Source organism: Rosa chinensis, chromosome 4 (genome assembly GCF_002994745.2).
Source record: "Rosa chinensis cultivar Old Blush chromosome 4, RchiOBHm-V2, whole genome shotgun sequence".
NCBI lineage: Eukaryota > Viridiplantae > Streptophyta > Magnoliopsida > Rosales > Rosaceae > Rosa > Rosa chinensis.
In genome coordinates this window covers 49,430,486-49,457,607 of record NC_037091.1, presented here as the reverse complement: position 1 = coordinate 49,457,607, position 27,122 = coordinate 49,430,486, and the positions used below count along the sequence as shown (strand labels likewise).

General features: G+C 36.8%; 5 protein-coding genes across 8 annotated transcripts; 3 read left to right on the top strand and 2 right to left on the bottom strand.

The window, feature by feature from the left end:
• Positions 1 to 6,266: 6,266 nt before the first annotated feature.
• LOC112198546 (major strawberry allergen Fra a 1.07) lies at positions 6,267 to 7,299 on the top strand. Its single transcript, XM_024339688.2, has 2 exons — positions 6,267 to 6,581; positions 6,691 to 7,299. Exons 1-2 carry the CDS (start codon positions 6,398 to 6,400, stop codon positions 6,987 to 6,989), a joined length of 483 nt encoding a protein of 160 aa, XP_024195456.1. The 5' UTR covers positions 6,267 to 6,397; the 3' UTR covers positions 6,990 to 7,299.
• A 1,146-nt stretch (positions 7,300 to 8,445) lies between these two features.
• On the top strand, positions 8,446 to 10,455 carry LOC112198097 (leucine-rich repeat extensin-like protein 3). Of its 3 annotated transcripts, XM_040517461.1 has the most exons (4): positions 8,446 to 9,094; positions 9,183 to 9,267; positions 9,356 to 9,888; positions 9,925 to 10,455. In XM_040517461.1, exons 1-4 carry the CDS (start codon positions 9,077 to 9,079, stop codon positions 10,183 to 10,185), a joined length of 897 nt encoding a protein of 298 aa, XP_040373395.1. In that variant the 5' UTR covers positions 8,446 to 9,076; the 3' UTR covers positions 10,186 to 10,455. The 3 variants fall into 3 exon arrangements, with proteins under 3 accessions (XP_040373395.1, XP_024194914.1, XP_024194915.1); XM_024339146.2 differs by having other exon boundaries at positions 8,447 to 9,094; positions 9,356 to 10,455; XM_024339147.2 differs by lacking the exon at positions 8,446 to 9,094 and having other exon boundaries at positions 9,177 to 9,267; positions 9,356 to 10,455.
• Positions 10,456 to 11,448: 993 nt separating this feature from the next.
• On the top strand, positions 11,449 to 14,329 carry LOC112199472. The gene is made up of 4 exons (XM_024340489.2): positions 11,449 to 11,626; positions 12,110 to 13,630; positions 13,734 to 13,852; positions 13,944 to 14,329. The coding sequence occupies exons 2-4, from the start codon at positions 12,115 to 12,117 to the stop codon at positions 14,298 to 14,300; spliced, it is 1,992 nt and encodes a 663-aa protein (XP_024196257.1). The 5' UTR covers positions 11,449 to 11,626; positions 12,110 to 12,114; the 3' UTR covers positions 14,301 to 14,329.
• A 364-nt stretch (positions 14,330 to 14,693) lies between these two features.
• Positions 14,694 to 20,456, bottom strand: LOC112195795 (WD repeat-containing protein 43). Of its 2 annotated transcripts, none has more exons than XM_024335995.2 (13): positions 20,243 to 20,456; positions 20,011 to 20,154; positions 19,794 to 19,909; positions 19,509 to 19,663; positions 18,784 to 18,872; positions 17,859 to 18,405; positions 17,358 to 17,525; positions 16,932 to 17,095; positions 16,737 to 16,816; positions 16,324 to 16,435; positions 15,793 to 15,867; positions 15,539 to 15,704; positions 14,694 to 15,150 (listed from the first exon to the last, which is right to left on the bottom strand). In XM_024335995.2, the coding sequence occupies exons 1-12, from the start codon at positions 20,330 to 20,332 to the stop codon at positions 15,558 to 15,560; spliced, it is 1,887 nt and encodes a 628-aa protein (XP_024191763.1). In that variant the 5' UTR covers positions 20,333 to 20,456; the 3' UTR covers positions 14,694 to 15,150; positions 15,539 to 15,557. The 2 variants fall into 2 exon arrangements, with proteins under 2 accessions (XP_024191763.1, XP_024191762.1); XM_024335994.2 differs by having other exon boundaries at positions 14,694 to 15,143; positions 20,243 to 20,455.
• A 2,059-nt stretch (positions 20,457 to 22,515) lies between these two features.
• LOC112200460 (probable polygalacturonase) lies at positions 22,516 to 25,957 on the bottom strand. The gene is made up of 6 exons (XM_024341491.2): positions 25,610 to 25,957; positions 24,811 to 25,122; positions 24,582 to 24,702; positions 24,321 to 24,495; positions 24,170 to 24,240; positions 22,516 to 23,829 (listed from the first exon to the last, which is right to left on the bottom strand). Exons 1-6 carry the CDS (start codon positions 25,619 to 25,621, stop codon positions 23,153 to 23,155), a joined length of 1,368 nt encoding a protein of 455 aa, XP_024197259.1. The 5' UTR covers positions 25,622 to 25,957; the 3' UTR covers positions 22,516 to 23,152.
• Positions 25,958 to 27,122: the final 1,165 nt, after the last annotated feature.

Here is a 27,122-nt window from a genome sequence, read left to right as displayed (position 1 = left end):
TCTCCTAGTTGCAGCACCCCCAAACCCTAGCTTTTCCCAAACCTCTGTGGTTCCACCTTCTTCCTTGATGTCGATGATCGACGAAATAACAGTGCAGGTTATGTCTTCAATAGCCCTGGCTAACGGAAAAAACCCGATTGATTTTCGGCCTTCTAAGGTGTTCCGGACTCCGGTGTTCCAAAGCGCTGCTAGTTGGAAAACTGCTCATTGCCCGCGCTTATTATAAGGGCTCTCTTTCAAGGACATGTTCAGACGCACATGGCGTCTTTCTGCTAGGTATCAAATCCAGGAACATGGAGATCGGTATCTGTTTTCATTCACTGAACCTGCTGATCGAGTCCGAGTTATGAAGGGAGTGTCGTGGGGATTCGAACATGCTCTGGTTATGCTGGCCCCGTACGATGGTGTTATTCCAATTGATTCAGTGCCTTTGAATACTTTAGGATTCTATATTAGTGTTTGAGGAATCACCCCTGCATTCCAGACCGATAGGTGCATCAGACTTGTTAGAAGCTCTCTGGGATATCATTATCTGTTTTCATTCACTGAACCTGCTGATCTAGTTCGAGTTATGAAGACATGGCCTTGGGAAGTCGAACATGCTTTGATTGTGTTGGCCCCGTATGATGGTGTTGTTCCAATTGATTTAGTGCCTTTGAATACTTTAGGGTTGGAAGAATCACCCCTACATTCCAGACCGATAGGTGCATCATACTTGTTAGAAGCTCTCTGGGAGAATTCATTGACAAGGATGAAGGAGAATTGTTTGCTGGTAGGCTCCGAATTCGGGTCGAGGTTGTTCTGACCCAACCCATGGTTTTCAAGTGAAGCTTTACTGTGGAGGACGACATTGTTCTGAATCTGGATTTTTTCATAGAAAACCTAGTTTGAAGGTGCCGTACTTGTGGGATGCTCAGGCATGTGGGGTTGCCTTGTGTTGGGTTGCTACTGCTAATAAAGTTCCAGGATTTGTCGAACTCTGTGCAGCGCAATCTCAATCAATCTTTAATTCAGGTAGCTTCACCAATCCCGACAGCGTCTGCAGCGGATTCTAGGACTTCTCTCGTTTTCAACGTTGTTGCAAGTTGACAGGTTAACGAGATGTCCTATGTGATGTTTCTGTTTCTCATTGGCTGGGATTGCGGCATTGTAAGACTCCCCTTGGGATGCCATAAAAGTGAAATTACCTTCAATGGTGCCAACTAGGCTGGCGTCGGTGTTGTTAAGTGGCTTCATGTTCTCAGTTCTCAAACAGAAGAAGCGTGTTTGAGAACTAGTTATCAGGGAGATAAAAGTCGGAGATGCTACTAATACCAATCTGAGTGGCCAGCGCTATCCGTGGTAAAAGTAGGTGGAGTCATCGCCAAAGAAGCCGCGTTTGAGTCTTGCGGTTGGAAAGTCAAATTTGGATGCAACTAGCATGGGGCTTGTTTTGATTCCAATCAATCAAATGGAGCTCAAGAAGACGGGACGTCCAAGAGGCAACAAAAACAAAGTTCCAAACAAGTCTTCTGCTGAAGTAATCTTCACCCAAGAAGCATCTAGGTTCAGGTAAAAAGAAGAAGAAAGCTGGAGTGGGGGAGAATGGTTTACCTTCTTTTTTATTTCCTAAAGGTTCAGGTAACTCCAACCATAAGGGGAAGAAGGTTGCAACTGTTTAGTTTTTTCTAGTTGGCTACCCTATACTTGCAATTGTTGCTTTTATGAGTCTTCTTAAAAGTATTAGATGTTCACATACCGCAATTGCATGCTCGACGTGAGTGGCTAGCTAAATATATATCTTCCTTCGAAGGCGATGTACTTTTGTTTTGTAATCGACATTGGAGCCACTTAAGTCTTAAAGAGTAGTCTTGTACCAGTGTAGGCCTAGATTTGCTTATTTTTGTGCATGTTCTATTCTGACCTTGTTTAATTCATTAATACAATGATTGTTTATGACGCAGTCGGAATAGCCAGGGTTTACAAGATATAAACCCTAAGAAAGATAAATTTGGAGTATACCAAAAAATTTGAGAAAACTCTCAATTTTATGGTAATAATATGAAAGATAGCAGTCTGCAGCCGTTTAAGGTTGCTTAAATACAAGCAAACAAACCTTAGAGCAACTAACAATCAAGCCTAAAACCCCATATGGATTAAATCAAAATAAATCCAAAAATTACTAAGAAAACCTAAAATATTGTAAAAATAGTAAAATGCAGTTTTGAGGTCCGAAACAACCTCAGAAGCCCAAAAATGCCCATATGGCATGGCAAAGTGATGAGTTTGACTCCTGACGCCGTTCCTTTCTCAGAAAGGTATAATAATTAACATTCTGACATCGAACGCCAATTCTGCAGTGTTCCTATTTTACCCTATGCTCGATCAATCTGCTCTTCAATCCTTTCAGCCAAATGCTTTACATCAGTCTCCTCCACCTCCGAAGAATTCGACCAAATTCTCATCAGGAGAACCTCATCTTCACGAAACTCATGCAGATCAGCAATATTAAAGGTGTTGGAAATGCCCATGAAATCATGAAGTGCGACAACATAACCATTGTTGTCGATCTTCTTCAGCACCTTAAAAAGACTATATTTTCTTGGCTCCAGCTTGTTGTAGGTACCAGCAACATAACCATTGTTGTCGATCTTCTTCAGCACCTTAAAAAGACTATATTTTCTTGGCTCCAGCTTGTTGTAGGTACCAGCAGGAAACCTCTCCTTCCTCAAACACCATCAGGTCATCTCCCTCTTGGAACACTTTAACTCTTCTATGCTTGTCACCTGCAGCTTTATACTTGCATTAGTTTCCCCCAACTTGGCCTTAACTCCATCTCTAACAACTTGCACATCTCTAGCCATGCTCTCAGCAGCAACACTAACACCAGGTTCCTTAGGAACCTTCACCAGATCAACCACATATCTAGGAACAACAATATAAACTAAAGAAAATGGTGATCGAGTTCCCTGTTGCACTATGCACAACATTGTTATTAGCAAACTCCACATGTAGCAAAACATAGTCCCACTGTTTTGGCCTATCTCCACACACACTCCTGACCATGTTGCCCAAAGTTTTATTAGTAACCTAGCCTCGGTCTGCCTATCAATTTAAGGATAAGCTATGCTGCCACGGTTCAAAACTGTACCAAACATCCCCACAAAGTAAGTGACTAAGGAACTTCGTGTCTCTACATTAGTTTCACCCGTCAAATTTTTTTTTATCAAATAAGTGCTCACTTTAACTCGTTGGTACAACTAAGCATAAAATATGATATTAATTATGCAATTCATTTTGAATCTGTGTATCTAGTTGAAGCATTAAACAAGTATGTCATTGGTGATTCAGCCATCTTCTAGGACAACCATTCTTCCAAAATATGGATCTATAAAGGTTTATAAAGACATAAAGTAATTGATTTTCAAATTTATTTTTTTGTTAATTCACTAACTCATACTATTCTGAAACTATAAGTTGGTCCAACTTCAACAGCAATAACTTTTATTTTTATTCAGATCTAGATAATGAGATATTGGAATGTTGCCGATTAATAAGTTTAGATCTTGAATTTTTTCAATTTTGGATTATTTAAAAAAAAAATATTTTATTTTTATTCAAATAATTCCGAAAAATCCTCTTCCTACAATTTACTGGCTTTAGATAAACAATAACGTACCCACTCTACCTACGCTTCGGAGCAAGCAAGATTAGCTTATATTTAGCAATTACAAGCAATAACTCGGTGCATATATAAAAGAAATTTTCTATTTGGACCTCCCAATTTGCTCATTTGACCTCCACCCCTTTTGAATTATTGAATTACATATATATCCTCTTATAAAATGACAATTATAGACAATGAATTTTAATTAACTAATACTTTCTTTACAAACCTCTCTACCTAGCTAGTTTTCACGATACAATGGTTTAAACCCTAGACTTGTGATCTTACTCTCATCCATAATAACGTTCCCGTTCTGATCACAACGTCAAAGCCAGCAACGTTCATAAGAGCTATTGCAACTATTTGAAATAACGTTATTAATGGATACACAATTCAATGTTTCAGAGCTTCCAAGCAAGGTATTATTTGAATACTAGTATAAAGTTTGTTGTCGATAAAAAGGCTAAGAAATTTTTTCAGAACTCTAATTAAGTTCTTAATCTAACTTTGTTTAAGGTTTGGTTGGAGGAGGAGAGTTTTTGGATGGAAGACGATGGCTTTTAGCTTCTTCTTTTTTTTTTTTTTTTTTTTTTTTCTGCGTTTGTGTTCGACTCTAACATTATCAATCTTCTTAATGGCCTTCAGTGTGTTTAATCACCACATAGGAGCATATGAGTTCGTTTCGATTAATAGGAGCATAGGAGTTAATGAGTTAACTTTTATATATAAATATTGTAGTCAAACTATGTGTGCGTGCTGCAAGTATGGTTCTAGCTAGGTCATGATTTATTTTTTGTTTAGTAATAAAATATGGTCCAAGTTTGTGTTTGCATGCAAAATAAAAAAAATAAAAAAATCAAAGAATGGAGGTGTAGTGAGTGAATTAGAGGTATAATGAGTAATTTCTTGTTTTGTATGTGAATAATATAACTAAGGTTATTTTAGGAATTCAAAAGGAGGTCTAGTGAGCAAACATTGGGTATTTAAAAGCAATAAGGAGGTGTAGAGAGTAGAGAGGTCAGATGAGTAAATTTGGAGGTTCCAATAGAAACTCTCAATATATAAAAGAGTGCCTCATCATATTGTTATAAGGGTGCGGCTATTGCCACCCTACTATTTTCTTAGTTCACCCTACAAACATTTGAATTATTGAAAGACTATATTACCCAAGTGCAAAATGACTAATGAGTACACTAATTTTCTAAAATCCAAATATGTAAGAAAAAATAAATATATAAGTAATTAATTAAATATAAGACTACTTAATTTCTCATTGGATAACATTAATCTTTATGTTCTTAACCCAAATTTGAATTTATTACTATTTCTTTGTCTTTTTTATGCCTCTTCATCGTTAATTCATTATTCAATTCACAAAATTATTACCTTTAACTTCATCAAAATCTCTACAATATTCTTTGTGAACACTGAAAGTAAAAATTTAAAACACGAAGAAAAAAAATCAATCTCTTCTTCATTGATCATAGTTGTAAATTTACTAATCTTTTTACATAGATTGAAATAGAGAACATTGAAGTTCTTGATCAAAAAAAAAAAAAAACATTGAAATTGAAAGAAAAAATTTTAAAAATGGGTGTAAATTAGATTATGATTTTATTAGGAAACTTTAATAAATTTTAAATTTTTTTATGAGTATAAATTAAATGATAGATTTTTATTAAAAATATTTATTTTCTAATTGGATATGTCATATAAGGATATTCTTGAAAAGAGAAATGGGTTAAATAAGTAAATTTAATAATTGAAATTAAAATGTAGGGTGTAATGAGCAAGTATGGTGAACAAAGAAAATGGTAGGGTGGCAATAGCCGCACCCTTGTTATAATTGCATGATGTCATGTGATTCTTTCACCCAGTAGTGTTGCATGGAAGAGTTTCTGATAAGAACTACTAAAATGAGGGCTTTATGAGGACTTTCTTGTGAAGCCTACTTTTCAATCACATTTCCACAAATCAACCGTTAGATGTTTAGATATTCATTTGTAAATCATTTATTCAATTTTTCAACCAAATTAAAAGTTATTAAGATATTTATAATTGTGATTTATAATTTATGAACATGAATGGTTTAGGCTTGACAGATTTAGTTCATCTATTGATTTGATCTGGTTCGGTACCTTAACGATTAGTAGTTTAGAAGAAATTTTTTATAAGTAATCTACTGATACATACATAAACATCTACTGGTTGATTTACTATAATGTAATTGAAAACTGGATCTCCCAATTGTTGATTAGAAAGTCCTCATGAAGTCCTCATTAGAAACTCTCCGAGTGTTGCATGATAATTCCTCTCAACTTTATCACAACAATATTAGCCTTCATCCATCCAGTGCCTGAAATTTGTTCAAAGGGTCATATAAAAAATGAGTTTGAAACCTTGAACCTCATAATACTTAGTACCCACTACCCAGGATGCCACTGTTGCTGGTAAGCGCCGCCCATGTGTTTATAGACATCAAAGCATGTATTTTATTTAGCAGTATCTTTGAAGTTTGAACTAATAAGTCCAAGTTCCAACTAAGCGGCCAAAAAACTTTGAAACCCTTGAAAACCATTCTATATATTATGACTACGTAGCTCCAAGTCTATGATAAAAACTTTGAAAATTCTTTGTAAATTGGATTTCCATCTGTATATAGATGTACTGCCACTGGTTAGTTTCCACCGGTTCCTATATATAATCAAGGTTTGTCATCTAGATCCTCCTTTTACAATTAGTCTACATATCATGGGTGTGACAAGCGTTTCACAGGAGTTCTTGTGCCCGATTGCCCCATCGCGCATGTTCAAGGCTTTGATCATAGACTCCAAAAACTTGATCCCAAAGCTGTTGCCCCAATTCATAGCAAGCGTTGAAGTAACTCAAGGAGATGGCGGAGCAGGAAGCATTGAACAAGTCAACTTCACAGAAGGTTAGGAAAATACATTATTCTATCTATATTAGCTACTACTACTCTGCAGTTTCTCCTATTTTAATTTCTTCCACTGATGAAAGTTCTGTTTGGTGTTACAATATTGTAGGTAGCCATTTCAAATACGTCAAGCACAGAATCGATGAACTCGACCAGGACAATTTCGTGTGCAAGTACACTATGATTGAGGGAGATGCATTAGGGGACAAGCTTGAGTCTATTGCTTACGAGGTCAAGTTTGAGGCAGCTAGTGATGGGAGCTCTATATGCAAGATGACAAGTAATTACAACTCCATTGGAGAATTTGAGGTCAAAGAAGAGGAGATTTTAGCAGGAAAGAATAGTGCTATGGGAATTTACAAAGTCGTTGAAGCCTACCTCTTAGAGAACCCAAATGTTTATTCTTGAATTGCGTCTTCATCGTCAATCATTTGATTGACCCTCCAGCTTTCATATAGTTACAAATATACACATACATGCATATATCACAGATTCACAGCAACTGTATTGTTTAGGACTCGATTTTGTGAACCCTTATTGACTTCACACAGGCAAATGTTATATGAATTCATTTTTTCTTATGTCACATTCTCTTAAATTCATAATACACGATTAGGACTAAAAGTCAAGCACATATAAGTGGAAAATTCCCAAGAAAATACCCAAACCCATTGTAATACTACTTATTCTTACATAACAAAGCATGAAAAGCTAGTCAGTTTTCTTCTTTCATTGGGGAAATGGACGTCATTTTCAAGTTTGCGTGCAAATTCATCAACTACGTAGTCAAAGGAAAACTAGTCAATTTTTTCTTCAATCTATAAGCCAACCAGCCTGTATATTCTTTAAGGTCCTGAAAATCTTTCCTGCTTCAATCTTTATGTTCAATAAGAAAGAATGTACGCACACATTACTTTGAGCTTTTAGATTTTGGTCAAGAAGCTTTATGGGGTTTTCTTTTATTTGCACGCTCAAGTTGCTTGGTAGTCCTTTTAATTAAAACTTAAAGGCAACCTCAAATAGAAAAATACCAGAACCAAATTATCTGCATGAAATATAATCTAAGCAGGACCAGCAAGATACACTTAAAACAACAATGGCATTCTCTTTCTTTCCCCTCTTTTTATTTTTGTAGATTTTGGCCTGCTGTGAGGTCTAAATCTTCCCATGCCACCCTTGTCCAAAAACAAACAGTAATCAACTTTACAAGTGAAGATCTAAAAGTTCTACTCCTGAACCTCATTACCATAACAAATTAAACAGATTCAATTTGACAACAACCCGCCTTTTTGGTCAAAATGCAGTAACTTAATAAGAAATTAATAAATGATTAGTTATATGAATTCCCCTTGATATTTGGAAGGTGCTGGATTGTTTGAGCTGGCTAGTCTGGTCCAGCCCCAATTACATTGCAGTATTGCTTTTCTTTTTAGACTAATAAAGAATGGCTGAAATTGAAACTCAAAAGCATCAAGCAATTTATTCAGTAAGCGGAATCATCAACCACAAGATGTCCTGTAATACTCAATCAAGTACTTGTTAAGTTGTTAAATATGCCTAATTAAGTCCTCCCCTCCTTCACGCGAAGACAGACAAATGTAGTTTAGGCGCAGCCCTACCCTGCAAGTTAACATGCTAATTAAATTTTCTGATTTCCTATTAGTGATGATAAGTGGGAGGCAGAACTTGAAAATCTCAAACCTTCTGTGAATAATTACGGCTATACCATACATATAACTACTGAATCCTAAAAGGTTAAGCTATCACAAAATAAGTCAACAATGTAAATCAAGCCAAAACATCCAACCAAATTCTTGCCAGCTTGATACAATGCTAAAGTAAAGCACCGCTTATTATATGTTAGTTTTGGCGAGTACTGTTGGTCTTACCTCATGAAAAGCTTTTGTGCACACTCGTCGTTGTCTGAAAGAATCTGAATTCCAATCTGTATCACCCTTTATGACTAAAATGGAAGGAGGGTTATATGCCTTCCAACCCTCCCTGGACACAATTTTCATACGTGTATATTGATCTTTCTTGTGACAAAAGGATTCCACAATAGTGGATCTCTTTCAACCTCAAAAGCCACCCACAACCACAGATTGAAATAATAATGTAAACAAAATTGATCTCACTTCAATTCTTTTAAAGGGTCGGTTTTGGATATCCTAATGAGCTCAAAGACATCCTTCAATTATAGACGTCCATCCACCTTAAAGCAAATTCTCTTTGGCCTCATCAACATTCCATACAAAACCGACCCTCCCTCGTTCCCTTTAAGATTTGAAAATGATTTGTGGAGAGGCTAATCAAGCTGTAACATTATTATTTGTGTGAGAAAAAAGGTTGAATGATTCCTTTCATGTCCCACATCTTTTGCCTTTCAATTATTCCTTCTTACCTGTGCATGCAAATAAAATGCTACCTATTGATTCTTCATTCATACTCTCCACCCTCCTCATCACATTTCCTGGCTTCTTTTCTCTTCTCCAGCTATGGTCCCAGAATTAGAGGTATGCATGCATGGCTCCAAATACGTGTAGCATATTACATATGTATCAACATTAATCTCTAACCAGATAGTTTCTTTGTCGAATGCAGAAACCTCGGATTACCGAGATACATGTTCGGATGGATTGTAATGGGTGTGTACAGAAGATTAAGAAAGCACTACATGGCATCAACGGTAGGAATTCATGATCTTTACACTAAAATCCAGGCCTTCTTCTTTTCTTTCTAATTTTGATGAACTAAGTCTCTCTTTTTTCAAACAGGTATATATGATCTCTACATTGACTTCCCTCAGCAAAAGTTAACAATAATAGGGTGGGCGGATCCAGAGAAGATAGTAAAAGCCATTAAAAAGACGAGGAAGATTGCCACCATATGTTCCCATATAGAACAACCAACAGAGCCTGCTTCTCCTCCAGCAGAACAACCCCCCGAAGGTGCCGCACCACCACCTCCCGATGCAGCAAACCCTCCTCCAACAGAATCACCTCATCCACTAGCCGAACCAGCTCCACCTCCTGAAGCTGCCCCACCAGCCGAGCCACCAAAGGATCCGCCACCACCGGAACATCCACAACCAGAGGCACTACCAACACCTGTGGCTGCTGAGACCAATCTAGGCCAACAACATCCGGTGTACCACCACAGGCCAAGAGAAGTTGGGGAAGTTCATACCATATACCACCACCCACCTGATTATGGCTACAGATACGGCTACCCTAATGGCTACCCCGGCTACTATAACAGATACCATAATAGTCAAGGACCTCCACCGGAACCAACTCCTCCCCCCGCCCCGGCTCCGGCTCCGGCCCCGGCTCCAGCTCCGGCTCCGGCTCCAGCTCAGGTTCCAGTCCATACACCACCGGTCTATGTGACACATAGCTACAACACATACAGGCCATCACCTTATGTCACTGAATATGAGTATGTTCAGCCACCCCCACCACAACAGACGCATTACAGTAGGATCAGCCAATACCACCACTATAATGAGGATCAACCGTATCACAATATCAGCAATGGAAATGGAAATGGCAACATCACGTCGATTTTTAGCGACGAAAATCCGAATGCGTGTGCTGTAATGTAGACAGAGAGATTGGTGCTGAAGGCGGGCGCTAAAGAATCGCAGGCGGGAAAGTTAATGGAGAATATATTGGCCTATAAAGATGTATCATTTGGTGGCAAGATATATTTTCTAATAATCATGTGATGATGTTAGGGGGAGGAATGAGATTCTAAGCTTGTAAGAGAAGAGAGAATTGATCCTAAATCCCACTCGGGGGACTTAATACATAGTACTGCCTGGAATTCAGTTTTATGTAAAAGAATTCTATAAAGCGTCTATATTTTTGAACCATACTATCAACCATTCATTTTTCAAATATAACCATACTTTTTCTTCATTATTAGCTACTCTTGACTTCTGCACTTGAAAAGTAGCAAGGCCTTTCCCAACCAAGTTTTGTTTCCCCAGAAGCGATCTGTTAAAACAATCAAACTTCTCCCTACTAAAGAGGGTCCTAAACCGAAATACTCCATTCCCAGGCCAAATGTTGCTACTGATTCAAGAAAGGAAAAGGTTCAAACGATGACTCTTTAATTAACTAGTGCTCCACACACACACACACACACACACCAATGCTCCATATATATACACACCAAATCCATGGGACGATGACCCATATAACCAACTGTTAATCAGAAGCCATACAAATGACCATTTTAGTAGGTTCTCCAACGCAGAACTAAACCTACAACATTTTAAAATAAAACCTACAATCTTCCTCTACTCTGCAAAAAGCCGAAATGTAGAATCAAGAAAATTTTTATGCATACAGCTCTTAGTTGCATCAAAACGCACCAAAGCTTGCAATGGAATAACTAGAATCAAAAGAAGACTAAGTGGATTTTATAGTCAATCACTCTAATTCCTCGACTCATCCAAAACCCTTGTAGGAGAGTTGACTACAGTCGGATTCTCAAGGACACTGAAAAAGACACTGCAAACTGTCATGACTCGTTCCTAAGTATCCAGAGAAAGAATGACGAAGGTCCCATACATTAACGATGGATATATAGTTATATACCATGATTGAAACAGCACATATAGCAAATTCTGATACCATGCAGCATGCATAAAGGTATTTGTGCTTCAAGATGGACAAAGTAATAGCGGTGTCATGTAGAACGAAAATATTTAGCAACTACTAAATCCAACCGTCCAAGAACTAAACTGACAATGATCAGTAGGATGTTCTAAAAGGCGGCCGCCTAGGCGGCCTGGGCGGTCTGGGCGCTTATTATTATTATTTTTTTTTCCTCATCAAATATTGAAAACCCATATCTCGAAATCTGGAATTCATATCTCGACCGTCTTCCTCACTTCCTCTCAAAACCTAGAACTCCAAAGCACATCGCCGTCTCTCCGAAGCACATCGCTGGCTCAGTCTCTCCTCGACGATCGACGGTCGCTATTTCTCTTTCTCTCTCCACTGCTCCAATCTGCACCCTCTCTCTCATCGTAACCCGTAAGTCCTTCTCCTTCTCTCTCGATCTTTTATCTACTGCCTTATGAATTGAAGTTATGATGAATTAATTTGATATTCCTGGATTAATGAATTGGCGATTGTTGGATAATGATTTACTAAAAAAATCGCTGGTTTCAGTGGTTTGATTTTAGAACAGTGGTTGGATTAATGGGTTGATGAATTGCTGAATAGTCTGAATTGACGATTGTTTAAAATTTATTCAATAATGGGCACTTGGGCAGCTAATTCATTCAGTTCCTTCATTCAATTTTTTTCCTAGCTTTCTTAATTAAGCCTATGCAGTAATGCACTAATGCAATTGTTCATAGTTTTCCAGTTTTATTATTATTATTTTTTAGTTTTTAGTTTTTTTATCTCTCGAATTTCATACATGTTTTCTGTAATCTGAATTTGTTTGAATGACACATTATATCTGAATGTTTGATTATTGTAAAATCAATTGTCATTATGTTATATTACTAGGGGAAATGACCGCATCTTCCGAAGCATCTAATCCAATGTCTGAAATGGAGAAATCATTGAAGCGTTTTTCAAATGATGTTCCACATAATGTTGAAGAAGATGAAGATGTTGAAGGACCAAGAAAAAGGACGCACTTTCTTAGGCCTATGGATAAGTTTGCTTCTACAATCACTCCCGATTCTTCGATAGATGGAAGCAAGAAGATGAGACAACAAAACATCAATGATGGCATTTGGAAGGAAAGAACACATGGTGTGCATCAAAATTTGGCTCGGTGGGTGTATGAAACCGGCATTCCTTTTCATACCATCGACAATGATTGCTTCAAAAAATTTGTAGAAGCGGTTGGTCAATTTGGACCAGGTTACCGACCTCCAAGCCAATACCAATTAAGGGAGCCATTGTTGAAGGAAGAGATTGAGAGGACTAGACAATCACTCAAGAAGCAAGAAGAAGAGTGGGCTTTGAATGGTTGCTCAATTATGATCGATGTTTGGACCGACCGAAAGAGAAGTATAATGAATTTATGTGTCAATTGCAAGAAAGGCACAACTTTTCTTTCTTCTAAGGAAGACTCGGCGGAAGCACACACCGGGTTGTATATCTATGAATATGTTGACAAGTACATTAAAAAAGTTGGGCCACAAAATGTAGTTCAAGTAGTGACGGACAATGCTTCTAACAATATGGCGGGGGATTTGTTGAAGTTGAAGAGACCAAACATATTTTGGACTTCATGTGCCACTCACACATTGAACCTAATGTTTCAAGGAATTGGTAACCAACCTAGATTCAAGAGAGTGATTGAGAAGGCAAAGGCCTTCACTATCTTCATTTATGCACATCACAAGACATTGGCGTTGATGAGGAAGTTCACAAAGAAAAGAGACATAGTGAGACCGGGAGTCACTAGATTTGCAACTTCTTTCCTAAGTTTGCAAAGCTTGGTGGAGAAAAAATGGGAGTTAAGGGCTATGGTTGTTAGTGATGAATGGGATGATTGTAAACATTCCATGAGTATGAAGGGGAAAACAGCATATGCCACTATATTGAGTGCCTCTTTTTGGAATGGGGTAACACTTTACTTGAAAGTAGTTGCTCCTTTAGTTAAGGTGTTTCGGCTTGTTTATGGGGATAAAAAGCCATCAATGGGCTTTGTATATGGAGAGCTACTTAAAGCAAAGGAAGAGATTAAAGAGGCATTCAAAAATCAAGAGGTCAACTATCGTCCAATCCTTGAAATTATTGATGATAAAGCACGTGATCGACTTGATAGTCCATTACATTTGGTGGCTTACCTCTTGAACCCTTATTACACCTACAAAGATCAAAGCATACAAAATAATGAAGTTGTCATGGATGCATTCTTTACTTGTGTTGAGAAGTTCTTTCCCGATAACATTGAGACCCAAAGTGTTGTGACAAATATAGAGTTGGGGAAGTATATGAACAAAAATGGTGGATTTGGAAGAGTTTTGGCTAAGGTGGGATGTGCTAACAATGATGACAATTATGATCCGGGTAAGATTATTTTGTGAAAATTACAATTCATTATTTTTTTTGTTTATTACTAGTTGTTATTATATTTGTTTTAAATTGTGTTTATTTTTTTGTGCTTCTCTAGTTGGATGGTGGTCCAATTATGGAAATGATGTACCCAAATTACAAAGAATGGCTATAAAGATACTCTCATTGACTACAAGTTCATCTGGGTGTGAGAGAAATTGGAGCACTTTTGAGGGGGTAAGTAGTTTATTAATTAAATACATAATAAGTAACTTAGCATTAAAACTCAAAATATACTAATATTTCTTTATTTTTTTCTTTAATGTAGATCCATACAAAGAAAATGAATAGACTAGATACAACAAGGTTGAGCAATTTAATCTATGTTCAATTCAATGCCAAGATCATCAACAAAAAGAGAAGGGAGAAAGAGAGGAGAGTTGATGTACTACTTGCTAATGAAGCTAGTATGGCTCAAGGATGGATTGTTGATGGTGGTGATGAAAAAGTTGAGTTGGGTGAAATGGTTAGAGAGGCATCAGGAGTGGATAATGTCTTAGAGCTTAGGAGAGGTTCTAGAAATGTGGAAGTAAGAGAACTTTATGAAGAAAATTTTGTATCGGATGAGAACACGGAAGAGGAGGGAGATGAGGAGGCTTATAAGTTTGAGTCCGATATGGAGTGAGTCTTGGAAGGATATAGAGAAGAAGAGTTAGAGACTTAGACTTGCATTTTTTTTTTTTCCCTAATTTCTAAGTACTAATGGTTTCATTGTATGCTTAACATTTTTTCTCTATTTTGAGTACTTTCAACCAATTTTTACTTTATATTTTGATTATTTTCTTAGTAATATAATTATGTATTATAAAAATTAAAACAAATAAAACCCACATAGGCACTTGTCATCGCCCAACCAGCTTGCAACTTTTTAAAACATTGGTAAAATCAGCACGATGCAGGCGCAGCCGCGCAGGTCTATATACCATACCAAACATGGAAGCATAACTTGCTTGAGATTTGTAAGGTATAGAAATACTAAAACAAAATTCAAACACCTCCAATACTCATTTCTTGTAACTCATCTCTCTATATATGATCAACAACTCTGCCACAATTTGTCCCAAAAAAAAAAAAAAACTCTGCCAATTACTCTTCATAAGTAGTGATATTTGGGCTCTAACAAGTGTCAAGCAGCGGCTATAGCCGCTAATCTATTGGCAGCAAAAGTGAGTGTTCATTGTACAAAATTGATTGCTTTTCGCAAGGCACAAAGATATACACTGATAAACCTATGTTATGCAATAAATTACAAAGAGAGTACTATAATTGATATCTTGGGGCAAATCAACTTCTTCACCAGGATAAGAGGGGTGGAATGGAGCAAAACAAAATTGCGGGTGTTAAGCACGGCCAGGAGCCCAGGTTGTGACCTTGAGCACTAAAATTTTCCAGCTTCGCGGCATCAAGAGACCAGTTGATCGGCTGAAGAAGATGTTGAAAATGCTGCACCACTTCTAGCCTCTTTATCCTAAATCCTTGTACAACAAAAAATTGCAACTTATCAACCAAAAATGGAAAATAAGCAAAAGCCATGATATCCAACTCCAACCAATAAGTGGTATTCCATGTTATTAAGTACCCTATTCAAATACTTGAAACTAATAAGGAATGGATTAGAGTGGGGTCATTCCTCCAACATTAGAAAGAACACACATCTACTCCACAATGAAACAGAATCTTCATACACCTAATAACCTAGTAAAATCAATCCATTGTACTCTAAAGTCAATCAAACTATAGAATAAAACTGTAGGTCCACCAAGTCGTCTCCAAAGAAACAGTTACTAAATTACTAAGAATGAAAGAATCATAATAATAACATGTAACACAAAGGGAAATTATCATGACAAAAAGTTTGCTGACCTCCTATCACAAAATTCAACTACTGCTCATCGTCACTGCTTATTTCAGAGTCATCATCTTCTTCCCTGAAGTGAATTTCATTTACATCTTCATCCTCATCTTCACTTTCATCCTTCTGGTCCTCATGCAATAAAATTTGATTTCCGGTGTTTGTTGCCTTGTCAATCTAGTAAGAAGCATACAAACATTCCAATCAAAGACCAACAAAGTTGGACGAAAGTACTGAATTAATGTGAGCATGTGAGACACTCAACCTGTGCCACTACAAGCTGCAAACGACCGGATAATTGTAATAAAGGCTGAATAGCTGCCTTTCTAGATTTGGTGACCTGCAAAGAGGACAACAATTACGAACTGCATCCAATATATTATACCACGAGTATAAAATGGAGTTGGGGTTTTAAAGAGGAATTGAGAGTTCTGGATTCAGGACAAATAACAATTCCAAAGACCATAACCACCTAGGGGCATTTATGTGGAAAGTCATTTTATTTAGGTGTAAATGTCAGAAGTTTAAGACATCGCAGGTAATGTAACCAACGAAGTCATCTAGGCTTTGGCTTGTCCTGTCAAAGGTTAGTTTGTCATGGTATCATCATATGCATAGGCTACTAAACCAGGCATCTAGCAGCGCTGTGGTAAAGATTTATCCAGAAATTCAAATCATTTTTCAATACTACTGAACTACTACATGTATGAAGAGAAAGAAAAGAAACTCTATAGGTTACATGTCATTTAGGATATGAAATAAGGGAGCATATAGAAAATAGGAATATAGTATTTACCTTGAACAAGGAACTAAGCACCTGGGTCTCAGGTTCTTCTGACATGACATAATGACTGTGATTTACCAATATGCTGTATATCCATGGAAGTACATAATTTCCACTGCTAGACCTTTAAACGAAATATTAAACCTCAAGTCATAGTTAGTCAATTTTCACCATAATACATTGAATAAAAAAGTTATTAATACTAACAACAAGGCAAATTAACACCTGGTTATAAAACATAACTAAATGAACTTATCTATAAAACACGCACACAGATGCACACATAGCCACATCCTCAAAAGTAAAAAAAAAATAGGAAAAATATATATATATATATATATGTATATACATATACACATATCCACAAGCATGCATGCATGCATATGATGTAAAACCTAAGCAAGATCATGACAGCAAGAACAAACCTTGTTTGCCAAATGGCCACCAAAACTCCCAATAACTTGTATGTGTCACTAGGTACCATTGACAGTACAGCTGCCCTCATCTGGTAGATGATTAGTATTTAGATGAGAACAAAACTCAAAGTACAGGAAAAAATATAAAATGTATGACATCAAAGCACTGAACTTGAAATGCACAAATAAATATGTCAAGCAAACCTTCTTTTGTGGCATATTTGTCTGAATGTCAATACTCTTGAATGCTGCAGAATTTAGTGTGGATTTGATTGTTTGGTCATCTAGTTTACTGAGTATTCCTAATGATCTCAACCGGTCCTCCATGCAAATTGCTCCAGTGTCAAGTTCAAATTCTACCGTGCCATCTGCACATACCAGCATAGCAAAAATATCAAGCCCATCATCAGATATCTTCTGTGCCACTACTTTTCAACAGGATAGTAAATAAACACATAATGACCAGAGGTCAAATAACATATAACTACTACACATGTTGATTGGCCTAAAAGTATTATGGGTGAAAACTAATATTTCTGCCATTACACCAAAATCGTTACTAGTTATAGGATTACTTATATGGCATAAATGAAAGTTTCAGTGGCATTCCTGGGAGAACATAGAGCCTACCTTTGGTCTTCACAGGGCCAGAGAGACTCCTGCTGTCCTCCAAATCGGCCATTACTTCGTCTTTGTCAAAGCGCAATTTTTCATGCTTTTTCTTTTTTTCATGCGAATCAAAGATCTTTGGAATCGGAAGTAGGGCATCTTCTGCATTTGCACGATCTAATGCAACAACTGATGAACCATAAACACAACTAATCAGCTATCCAATTAAAATCAAGAATCAGAATAAAAAAGTGCCGTTAACTTGGACTTTGAAACATTTAACTGCTTTTCAGGCAAGGGAATTTTAAAGCACCAAATCTTATCAGAAACCCGATTTAAATGTAAAATAAATAAGTGGATATACATAAAAGAGTTATGAGGTGTATGACATCTAAACCAAGAAGTTATGACTCGTTATCTTCCCCCTAATGCAGTAGTATCTAGTTATTAAGTTCAATGAAATCAACAAGGAATCTCCATAAACTCTGGGTATTGGGGAAACTAGTTATGATCAAGTTTTACCTCTATTTTGTACATCTTGGCCTCTCTTGGATTTGACAAGAGACTGACTAATTGGTAGAAGAACCCCATCACGGGAGCTACTCAACTTTATGTCAGTACCAGAATGCACCAAAAGTTTTTGAAATGATGGCTTCACTGGTAATCCAGTAGCAACAAATATCTGCCCAGAAGCTGATTTGGCAATTCCTTGTAAAATTGCAGCAAATATTGCAGGTGAACCCCTATGAGTTTCAGACAAACTGTCTTCAGAAGATACTGAAATTTTTGTAGGCTTGGCATTCCGTAATTCTTCAGCATTCTTTCCAAACCAAAAATAACAAACGCCAACTTCTGAGATTGCTAAGACATATAGACCTGCATCACCAACTTCCCCACTGTCTATGCACCTGCTATCAAGGAACACAGCAGGGTGCTCCATTGCGAGAACAGCACTTGCTGACTGCTTTTTCCCACCATCTATATTCCATACTGCAATATACCTTTCACCAACTGCAGATGAGAGAATGTACTTCCCATTCTCAGTGAAGATCATACAGCGAACAGCTCCCTAATGAATAGTTGAGATCATAGTTAGTAATTTTTCATATTATACGCGAATAGAACACGTATTTACGTTTTTTTCAAAAATACTTCCGTACTTCGTATTTTTGAAAGGGACTAGTTAAATTTCCCGTACTTTTGAAGTTAAAAGTATTATACACATACTATACACGATTTTTATGTTTTTTCCGTATTTTACACATATTATTGAACAAAAATGAATATAATTAATATTTTTATTTAAAAAAATAATAATTATTTAATTTTACAAATAATTAGTTTACTTTCTAACAGCTTAAACTCTTACGAATAAAAGTAAACCAACAGCATAATCAGAAGAAAAGCATACTTAAACATAAACAACTGAGAAAAGCATAGCACTCACAGGATGGCCAGAAAACTTCTGTATCTTTTTGTGGTCAGACAAATTCAATATCTTCATTTGTGCAGCTGCAGTAGCTATTATCTTCCCATCTGGACAGGCAAAAGATCACCACAAGGCAATATCAGCAAAACAGTAAAAGCCAGAACTAGCAATGAATGCAGCTTTATTTGGATTCCCAGAAAGCTTTTGCAAATTTTAGGCTTGTCTGAATTAATTGTTGCAGTCCTTTAGTATTAACTATTACACTTTGAATTACAATTTCCTCCAGCCTCAGACTTACGAACTTGAAAGGATTGCATAAACCATAATTGATAGGGATAAGACTTGTTCCTGAATGCAAACGCTTCCTACCAATCTATATGTATTGACCAGCCAACTATACGTTCTTTCAAAGGAACCCATAACTACATTCTTGAAACCACTAACAATATTCCTGTTCTCTTGTAAACTTATGAAAAGTCAATTCTTGGACAACATTAGTTACAATTCGTCACCTAAATACAATACCATATTCAACTTAATTACAGACCAAACAACACTGCATCCCACATCTAACATATCCAAATTGTTTGATTCTTTAAATAGTATCTGCAAATATATATATATATATATATGAACACATTAACCGACAACGATGAAACATTGAGAAGCTAATGCAGTACTCTGAGCAAAGGCCATATGAACATATATGTGTGAATATGTACACACACACACACACACCATACCTGCTGAAACAGACATAGAGGAGATTGCCTTTGTCGAAGCTTTGAACTTCCCCAACAGGTTTCCTGTAAGTGAATCGATTTCGCAAATCATCCCATCAGCACCGGCAGTGTAAATAGAAGAACCACTTCTTGCAAACGATATTGCACTAACACGACTGCAGATGACAAATGCCGCACCAGGGAGATTAATTAGACAGCCCAAAACGTCAAAATCATTCATTAAGCATTTAGAACCATTAACTATATTCATTCAACACCAAGGAAAGGTTTAAGCAGGAAGCTAACCCTGCATGGCAATCAGTAACTCTCCATTTCGATTGACCAGCAGCCACATCAAGAGCCAATACATCACCACCACCAGTTCCCAAAACCAGCAACGAGCACCCAAGCTTCCTTTTCTTCTGAAACAATCAACACCATTGCAAACACCAAAATTTTAAAACCAAAAAAAAAAAAAATTATAGCTCAACTCTTACAATCGCAACAAAGCAAAAGCCACAACCTTTCTTTCAGAAGTGAACCATTTCATGCAAGTGTAATCAACAGAGAGATGCCCTCTTTCTCTTTTGGCAAATATGCTTGTATCTTCCTCTGATACTATGTCTGTAAACTCAGTCTGGACTTGACCCTTCACAGTGTCCCAAATCTACAGCAAACCCAGAAAGTTAAAATCAATTCTTTCACCATAAAAAGTAAAAAAATAAAAAAAAAAAAAAACCATGTGATTCAGAAACCTTGATTCGACCGTCGCCGGAAGTAATGGCGAACAAGTCCAGCGACGGATTAAACGCCGTCAAGAGGTCTCTGATGTTTGACGGGGCCATTCTGAAACCTAAGAGAGAATAAGAGTGAGGTGGGCACGAGTTGCAGTGCTTAAACCCTAGAACAAGGAGAAAGGGAGGGGGAGGGTTTAGCTGAGCTGCTGAAAAGTGAAGGCGGCAAACGGGTCTGGTTCTGGTTTAGGGCGTTATATTATGGGCTTAGTTTCGATTTGGGCTGTGTCTTTCAAATTGTGGGCTTCATTGTCCGACTACGAATGGACCCTATAGTTCGGGTTCGTCTACTACGTTATGCATTTGGAGACGATAAAATCTACCATTTTCTTACGACAGATAAAATGGTAGATTGGCTCGGCTTGGTCTCGATTCTCGAACTAATCTACAACTGTATGAAACTAGACTACTACTATTGGTTTATGTGGAGTTGGTCTACCATCGATGTAATTATAGAGTGGATGTATCATGTATCATAAATTTTCTCTATATTTTAGACAATTTGTTTACGATGTAATGTTTTAATTTTGGCATTTTGGTAATTCAGTACCCGCAATGTGATAATTTGCAATTTTACGCTAATCCAGCCAAACACAAAATGAAACCATAATTTACAACTTAGTCCAAGCCCATAACCCCGCAAAAACACAAAATGAAATCCGACATTTGCATAGCCTCAATTTTTCTTTTTTGAGTGTAAAATACTTTTTTCACTTGAGAGTGTTTGTAAGTCCAAACATGTCTCTGTGTTGTGCTCACGTTGCAAGACCTAATCCAATCTAATTTGGTAGATACTATAGAATGCATTGTTTATTTTGAGCAATAGTTGGGACAAAGGAGATTTGAACACATCTTTTTTGTGTTTAATCACTTAATGTAAATATTCTTAGGGGGGTGTATTGTATATGGAATTAGTGGAACTTTTAGTGAAATCTATGGAATTTAAAAGTTTGGGTGTATTCAATATAGACTTTTAACAGTCCATGAAAGTCTTGAGGTATTCAATTAGGATTTTTAAAGACTTCATGAATTCCACCAAAATCTAGGGGTATTCAATTAGGACTTTTAAAAATGAATAAAAGTACAGAGGTATTCAAAATATCATTCATACTTATGGAATTAGAAAATCATGGATAATCATGAACTTTGTAGTGTTAACTATACATACCAAATTCCAATAATTTTCCAGCCTCCAGACCAAAGATTTCAAAAAGTCTATCAAAGTTTCTTCTTCAAAAAAAAAAAAAAAAAAAAAAAAAAGGTCTATCAAAGTTCTTCTCTCTACGCACAAAGAAGTTTGTCCTTCATCATCTCTCTTTCTTAATTTTTTGTCTTTTCTCTAATCTTTTATGATATCAACCTTTTTTGATACCCAACATGTTCATTGTAGTTGTTGAATGTGATTTTTGTTTTTTGTTTTTTTTCAATTGTGATACTTCGAACCCTAATAGAAATAAAAATGATTTATGAAACCCTAAAACTCAAATATTGTGGTTTAACCCTAAGACCTTGAACCATACTAAATTTTATCTTATTAATTAATTATTCTCATTAATTTGAATTTATATTATGGTTCAAAAAAAGGTTGAACAATTGAATTTCAATTTATTGATTATAGATCAAGACATTGACCAATATTGCTACAATATATGTTAATCGGCGAAAACAAAATTGATGAGAATAATTAACCATAAACATCAAGTGATCTATATTGTATATTTATGTTGTTGGGAGATTAGGAATGAAAACAAACTCCTAGACAGACTAAAAATCATTTATTTGAGTCAATTTCTATTAGAAGATACTTGAGCATTGAAGAGACAACAAGTTATTATTTTGTTTTGTGTTTGGGCTGCATTTGTTTTATTTTTTTTTGTTTTTTATTTTTTTATTTTATACATCTTAGGAAATCTGTAGAAGTCATTCATAATAAAGTATATAGATTTTCATGAATCAATAAAAGTCTGTTGCTAAAATCAATGGTTTTAAGAAATCCATAACAGTTTATTAACTTTTTAAAGAGTCTGTGGACTTTTTAAAAAATATGTCATTTAAAAAAAGTCTGCACAAATCCAAATACAATACACCCTCCTTAATCACTAAATTACAACTTACACATCGCACTATAGGAGTTTTACTTTTAAACTCTTATTATCTGAATTTTTTTTTTTTTTTTTTTTGTTGCAGAAGTTCAAACCAACAAACCCTTCTTGCCTTGTACACTTTCCCCCTTTCTGTGCTCCTAGTTTTACCTTACACATAGTTGTCTTTAAATAGTTGCATCATGATCCTGTGCCAGGCAATGAAAGTGTTTGATCAAGACCATAAAACAGGTACCTCCATGTTCACCTTTGAGATGGCTTCAATTTGAAGTCAAACTCACTATCGATGATATAACAAGCTGGTCCATTCTGGCTTAGGTCCCGGTTTCAATTCGATTGGCATCCCAACAACAAACAATGATATAACAACACACACAAAGCTAGAGTACGAAAAACACGACATTTCACTTTTCTCACTTTTACTAATCACCATGTTGAATCAACATCACGCACCAGACTTCGAAGGAAACAGAGTAATTAAATTTAAGCACCAGTACTCAAAATATATCCCAAGTCCTCTTACACCATCACTACCAAAAATTTGCTTACACATGAATGAAGAAATGAAGAAGCTGTACAAATAATCTGCAGAATGGAACATGCAAGAGTGCAAATCTACACAGGTCGATGAAGAAACGAATAATCTGAACATGTACTGTCTTATTGGAAAGAATGTGATCTAAATTACTGTAAATGGCGGTAGAAAATTTTGGTTCTTTCCCTCATTATAGACTGTGACTGAAAAAATCTGGGGTATGGATGAATGGTATCATAATGCCACGGCTATTCCATTCAAGGTCTGTATTGAAAAGCAGGCTGAGGAAGAATTTGAATACGATGACTTAAGGGCAGAACATGGTTCGGGGAAGACAGACTCAGAAGAGCCAGAAACATTTGAACATACCCAAGAATTGGTAGAAGAACCAGAATTGATTGACAAGGAGATATTGGACAGACAAAAGGAAGTGAAGGGGGATTCCTTGATCCCAGAGAATTTTCCAGCAATAGTGATGTTGGTACCAATCACATCCTGTAAGTTGATGTGATCCAATACTGGAAGGGCATTAGGATCGAAGTTGTCATCCGGATGGGAACCAAACTGACCAGACGCACCAAATGCCACGTCGATGTTTTCCATTTTGACATCTGAAATTACGATATCTTTGATATAACCACCTCTACCCTTTGTTGTTCTAAACTGAACGCCACCAAGTGAGTTGTATAGGTGGACCTGCTCCACAAGCACATTAGAAATGCCACCGGACATCTCACTACCAAAGGCAAGAGAAGAACCAGAAGACGATTGTAGCTGGACCCGTCTGATGTGTACATTTGTGGTTGGTCTTCCATAGGCAATGCCATACTCGTCCCAACCACTCTTGAGGACAATGGCATCATAACCCATGCCAATGCTGCAATCTTGTATGCACACATTGTCAGAAGAATCTGAAAATAAAGCGAAAGAGGGTAAATATGAGACAAAATATATTCTTCTCATGTCATTTTTTTTTTTCAAACACCAATGGTAAAACAGTATGCGCATAACAAAAATGATACTTGAAGATGTGCCCTTTCGATCAGGAGAATAAAGAGGAGACTTGGGGAAGGAGGCTCAAAGTTTAGCTAACACTTCTACTTGTTTTTGTAGGTGTCACCATAACAAGCAAAAACATGTAAACATACTTGAAACCTGGCTATGCTTTCAAGCAAACTTTTGGATTCTCAAAACCCCTGAACAATAAATTCAACAAGAATTCTAAAGCAGGGAGTCAAAGAGATGTCACACCTGGGACTATACCGACTGTATAAGGGGACTCCGGGGGAGCAGAGACTGAGATGTTGTGAATATGTACATTACTGCATAGAATTCATTAATAAAACATGAATATCTCCTTGAACCGAGAAATGATTAAACTATAATGCATTAGCTAACAAACCTGCAATAGACTGGATGAATGTTGTATGCAGGAGAATTCACAAATGTGAGGTTTGAAACAACAACATCTTTAGACGAAACTAACTCTATAAGATGAGGACGGCTATGGTTTAAAGTATGAGAGTTAAACCAATCCCACCACACTGATCCTTGACCGTTGATGGTTCCATTATCACCTAGTGTGGTAAATAGAGATAGAGAATTAGGTTACCTATAGGATAACACGTCAAAACAGCAAGGCAAATTCGGAGGTTCTGCATACCTGTTATGACCACATCATTTAACATATATCCATTTATCAAGCTACAATATCTCCCTCCTGGGAGTTCAATCCCTCGACCGTACGAGGGCAAGGGTTCAAGAATACCCCAATGAGATGGATCCTAGGCAAGAAAACATAGTAACATTAATTTACAAAAAGAACAAGCTAACATTGCAAAAATCACATTATCAGAAGTATTTCACTGTCTCGTTGAGGAGTAGAACAGTACCTGAGATCCAAGAATGACAGCACCCTTTTCCAAAAACAGTGTGAGATGGCTCGTAAGGTTGAAACTTCCGGTAAGCCATCTTCCGGGCGGCACGTAAAGCTGTGCACCGCCCTTGTCAGCAAAAGACTTGAGATAGAAAATGGCATTCTGGAAAGCAAGAGTGTTCAATGTCTTGCCATCTCCAACAGCACCAAACTCCAAAATGGAAACACTATGCGGCCTTGGTTTTAATTGCAGTTTAGAATCACAAGGCCTCTCCTCGTCTTCTCCACCAATAGCATCGCCCAAACTCAGCAGCAAGAGCAACACCACCTGAAAATGCAAGAACAAGAAAGCCACTAGTTCTCAGATGAATTTCATCAAAAACAAATTCACTGGAGTACTAATGCACAAATTAAAAGCAGAACAAGTACACAACAGGATCAAAGTTGCAACACTTGAATACACTTAAGACCAACTGAGTCAACAATCAGCACCAGATTTCAACAATTTCGATAGATTATCAAATGATCAATGTATACACTACAGAAGTGAACTAAAAAAAAAGCAGAGTAAGATGAAAAACCGCAATTAACACCAAATTCTAACCATGATTCAGAGAAGCTCAAGCAAAAAAAAAAAAAAAAAAAAACCAGCAAAAATCCAAAAGGGTATTCCAATTCACAACACCCACCAAGCAGAATCAAGAAAAACAAATCCTGAATCTAGAATTGAATCAAAAAGATCAAGTCTTTGGATACCAAACTGGTATAAAGGGGACAAAAAACACTAAAAACCCAGAAAAAAGAAACGTACTTACTAGCATCTTCATGAGTCAAACAAAGCTCTGAGCAGCAGCACTGACCAAAAAGAAGGTTGGCAGCAGAGGAAAAAAGAGAAGAAGAAGAAGAAGAAGAAGAAACAGCACCCACAAACAGAGCAAAAAGAAGAAGGAGAAGAAGAAGGCTTATTGGAATTGTAAGTATGTGGGTTATTGGCATTAATTGTGTAAATGACACAAAGCATAAATGATTATATATGGGGAGGAAGAAAAATAATTGAATGGCATAAGGGGAAAAGAAATTTGCCACTATAGAAATGCCAGCTCTCTCTCTCTCTTTCTCACTTCATGCAGATCAAACAGAGCAGGTGAAGCAGTCACAGAGAATAAAAAGGGAGAAATATAATAAGCTATTTAATTGCCCACTAAATTGTAATTAAATAATTTACCCTGTTAATGAATTATGATTAATAACGTCTCTCGCCGACAAATTTTGTTTGAAACGGCCCTCACCATGAGAGAGAGAGAGAAGCAGAAGAAGACACTACGTTGTAATAAGAGAAGAAAAATAGAGATTTTAAAAAATAAAAAATGGGGAAAATTTTTGATAAGTAGTGGTGGTGTAATACTGCCTTTGTTTGCTTACAGTTGTTGAAAAGCTATTGGCTAAAGAAACAAAATAAGGAGAGCCGTGATAATGTCACGAGGTGTTCATGGAGAGTTGTGTCAGAGAGGTGCCACTTGTTGATGTTGGACAGTAGTTGTGTTCAAATGAGCCTCGACTTTTAGAGATTTCAGTGCATCGACGTGCACTTACATTAACATGAATGGACGGTTAGATAACATTAAGTTATTATTATTTTTTTTTTAAATGATTGATTATAGATATCAACGGTTGAGATATGTTAGTTCTGCTGGTTTACTTGCACTGTCGGTGCATTGAAGAATTTTCCTGCAGATTTTGATCCAAACTCTCTCGTATTTGCATTGCTATGCACTGTAAGAGCAAGTTCAACCGTTGGGTTACCGAGTCACCTACTATTCACTACTTTTTAGTGTATATTTTCATTCTCTGGGTCACGAAATACATTGTGCCCGTGACCCAGAGCACGAAATACACTGTGCTCTTGACCTAGAGGGTGAATTAACACTAAAAAGTAGTAAATAGTGGGTGACCTGGTGACCCAACGGGTGAACTTGCTCTAATGATATAATCAAACCCGTGTCTTGAATAGTCTTCTCTCTGGTACATTGATTGAATCAGAGATTATTTAGTAATCTAATCATATGTAATGTTTTATTATTATGAACCGTTATTTATCTAATTTAGGAAAATGACAAAATATATCATGTATTTGCGTCGGTTTCTTCTATGACGTTAGTTGTATGATGATTTAGAGAATGAGCAATCCCGATTACTGACTAAACATACGGGAGAATTTGGACGAGTGTGTTCAAACTCCTTTGGACCGGAGTATTGCCCAATTAATCTGTCGGAGGTGCAGGTTGCACGGACGGGGGGCGTGAACCCGTGGGTGAGGGAGAGGAATAA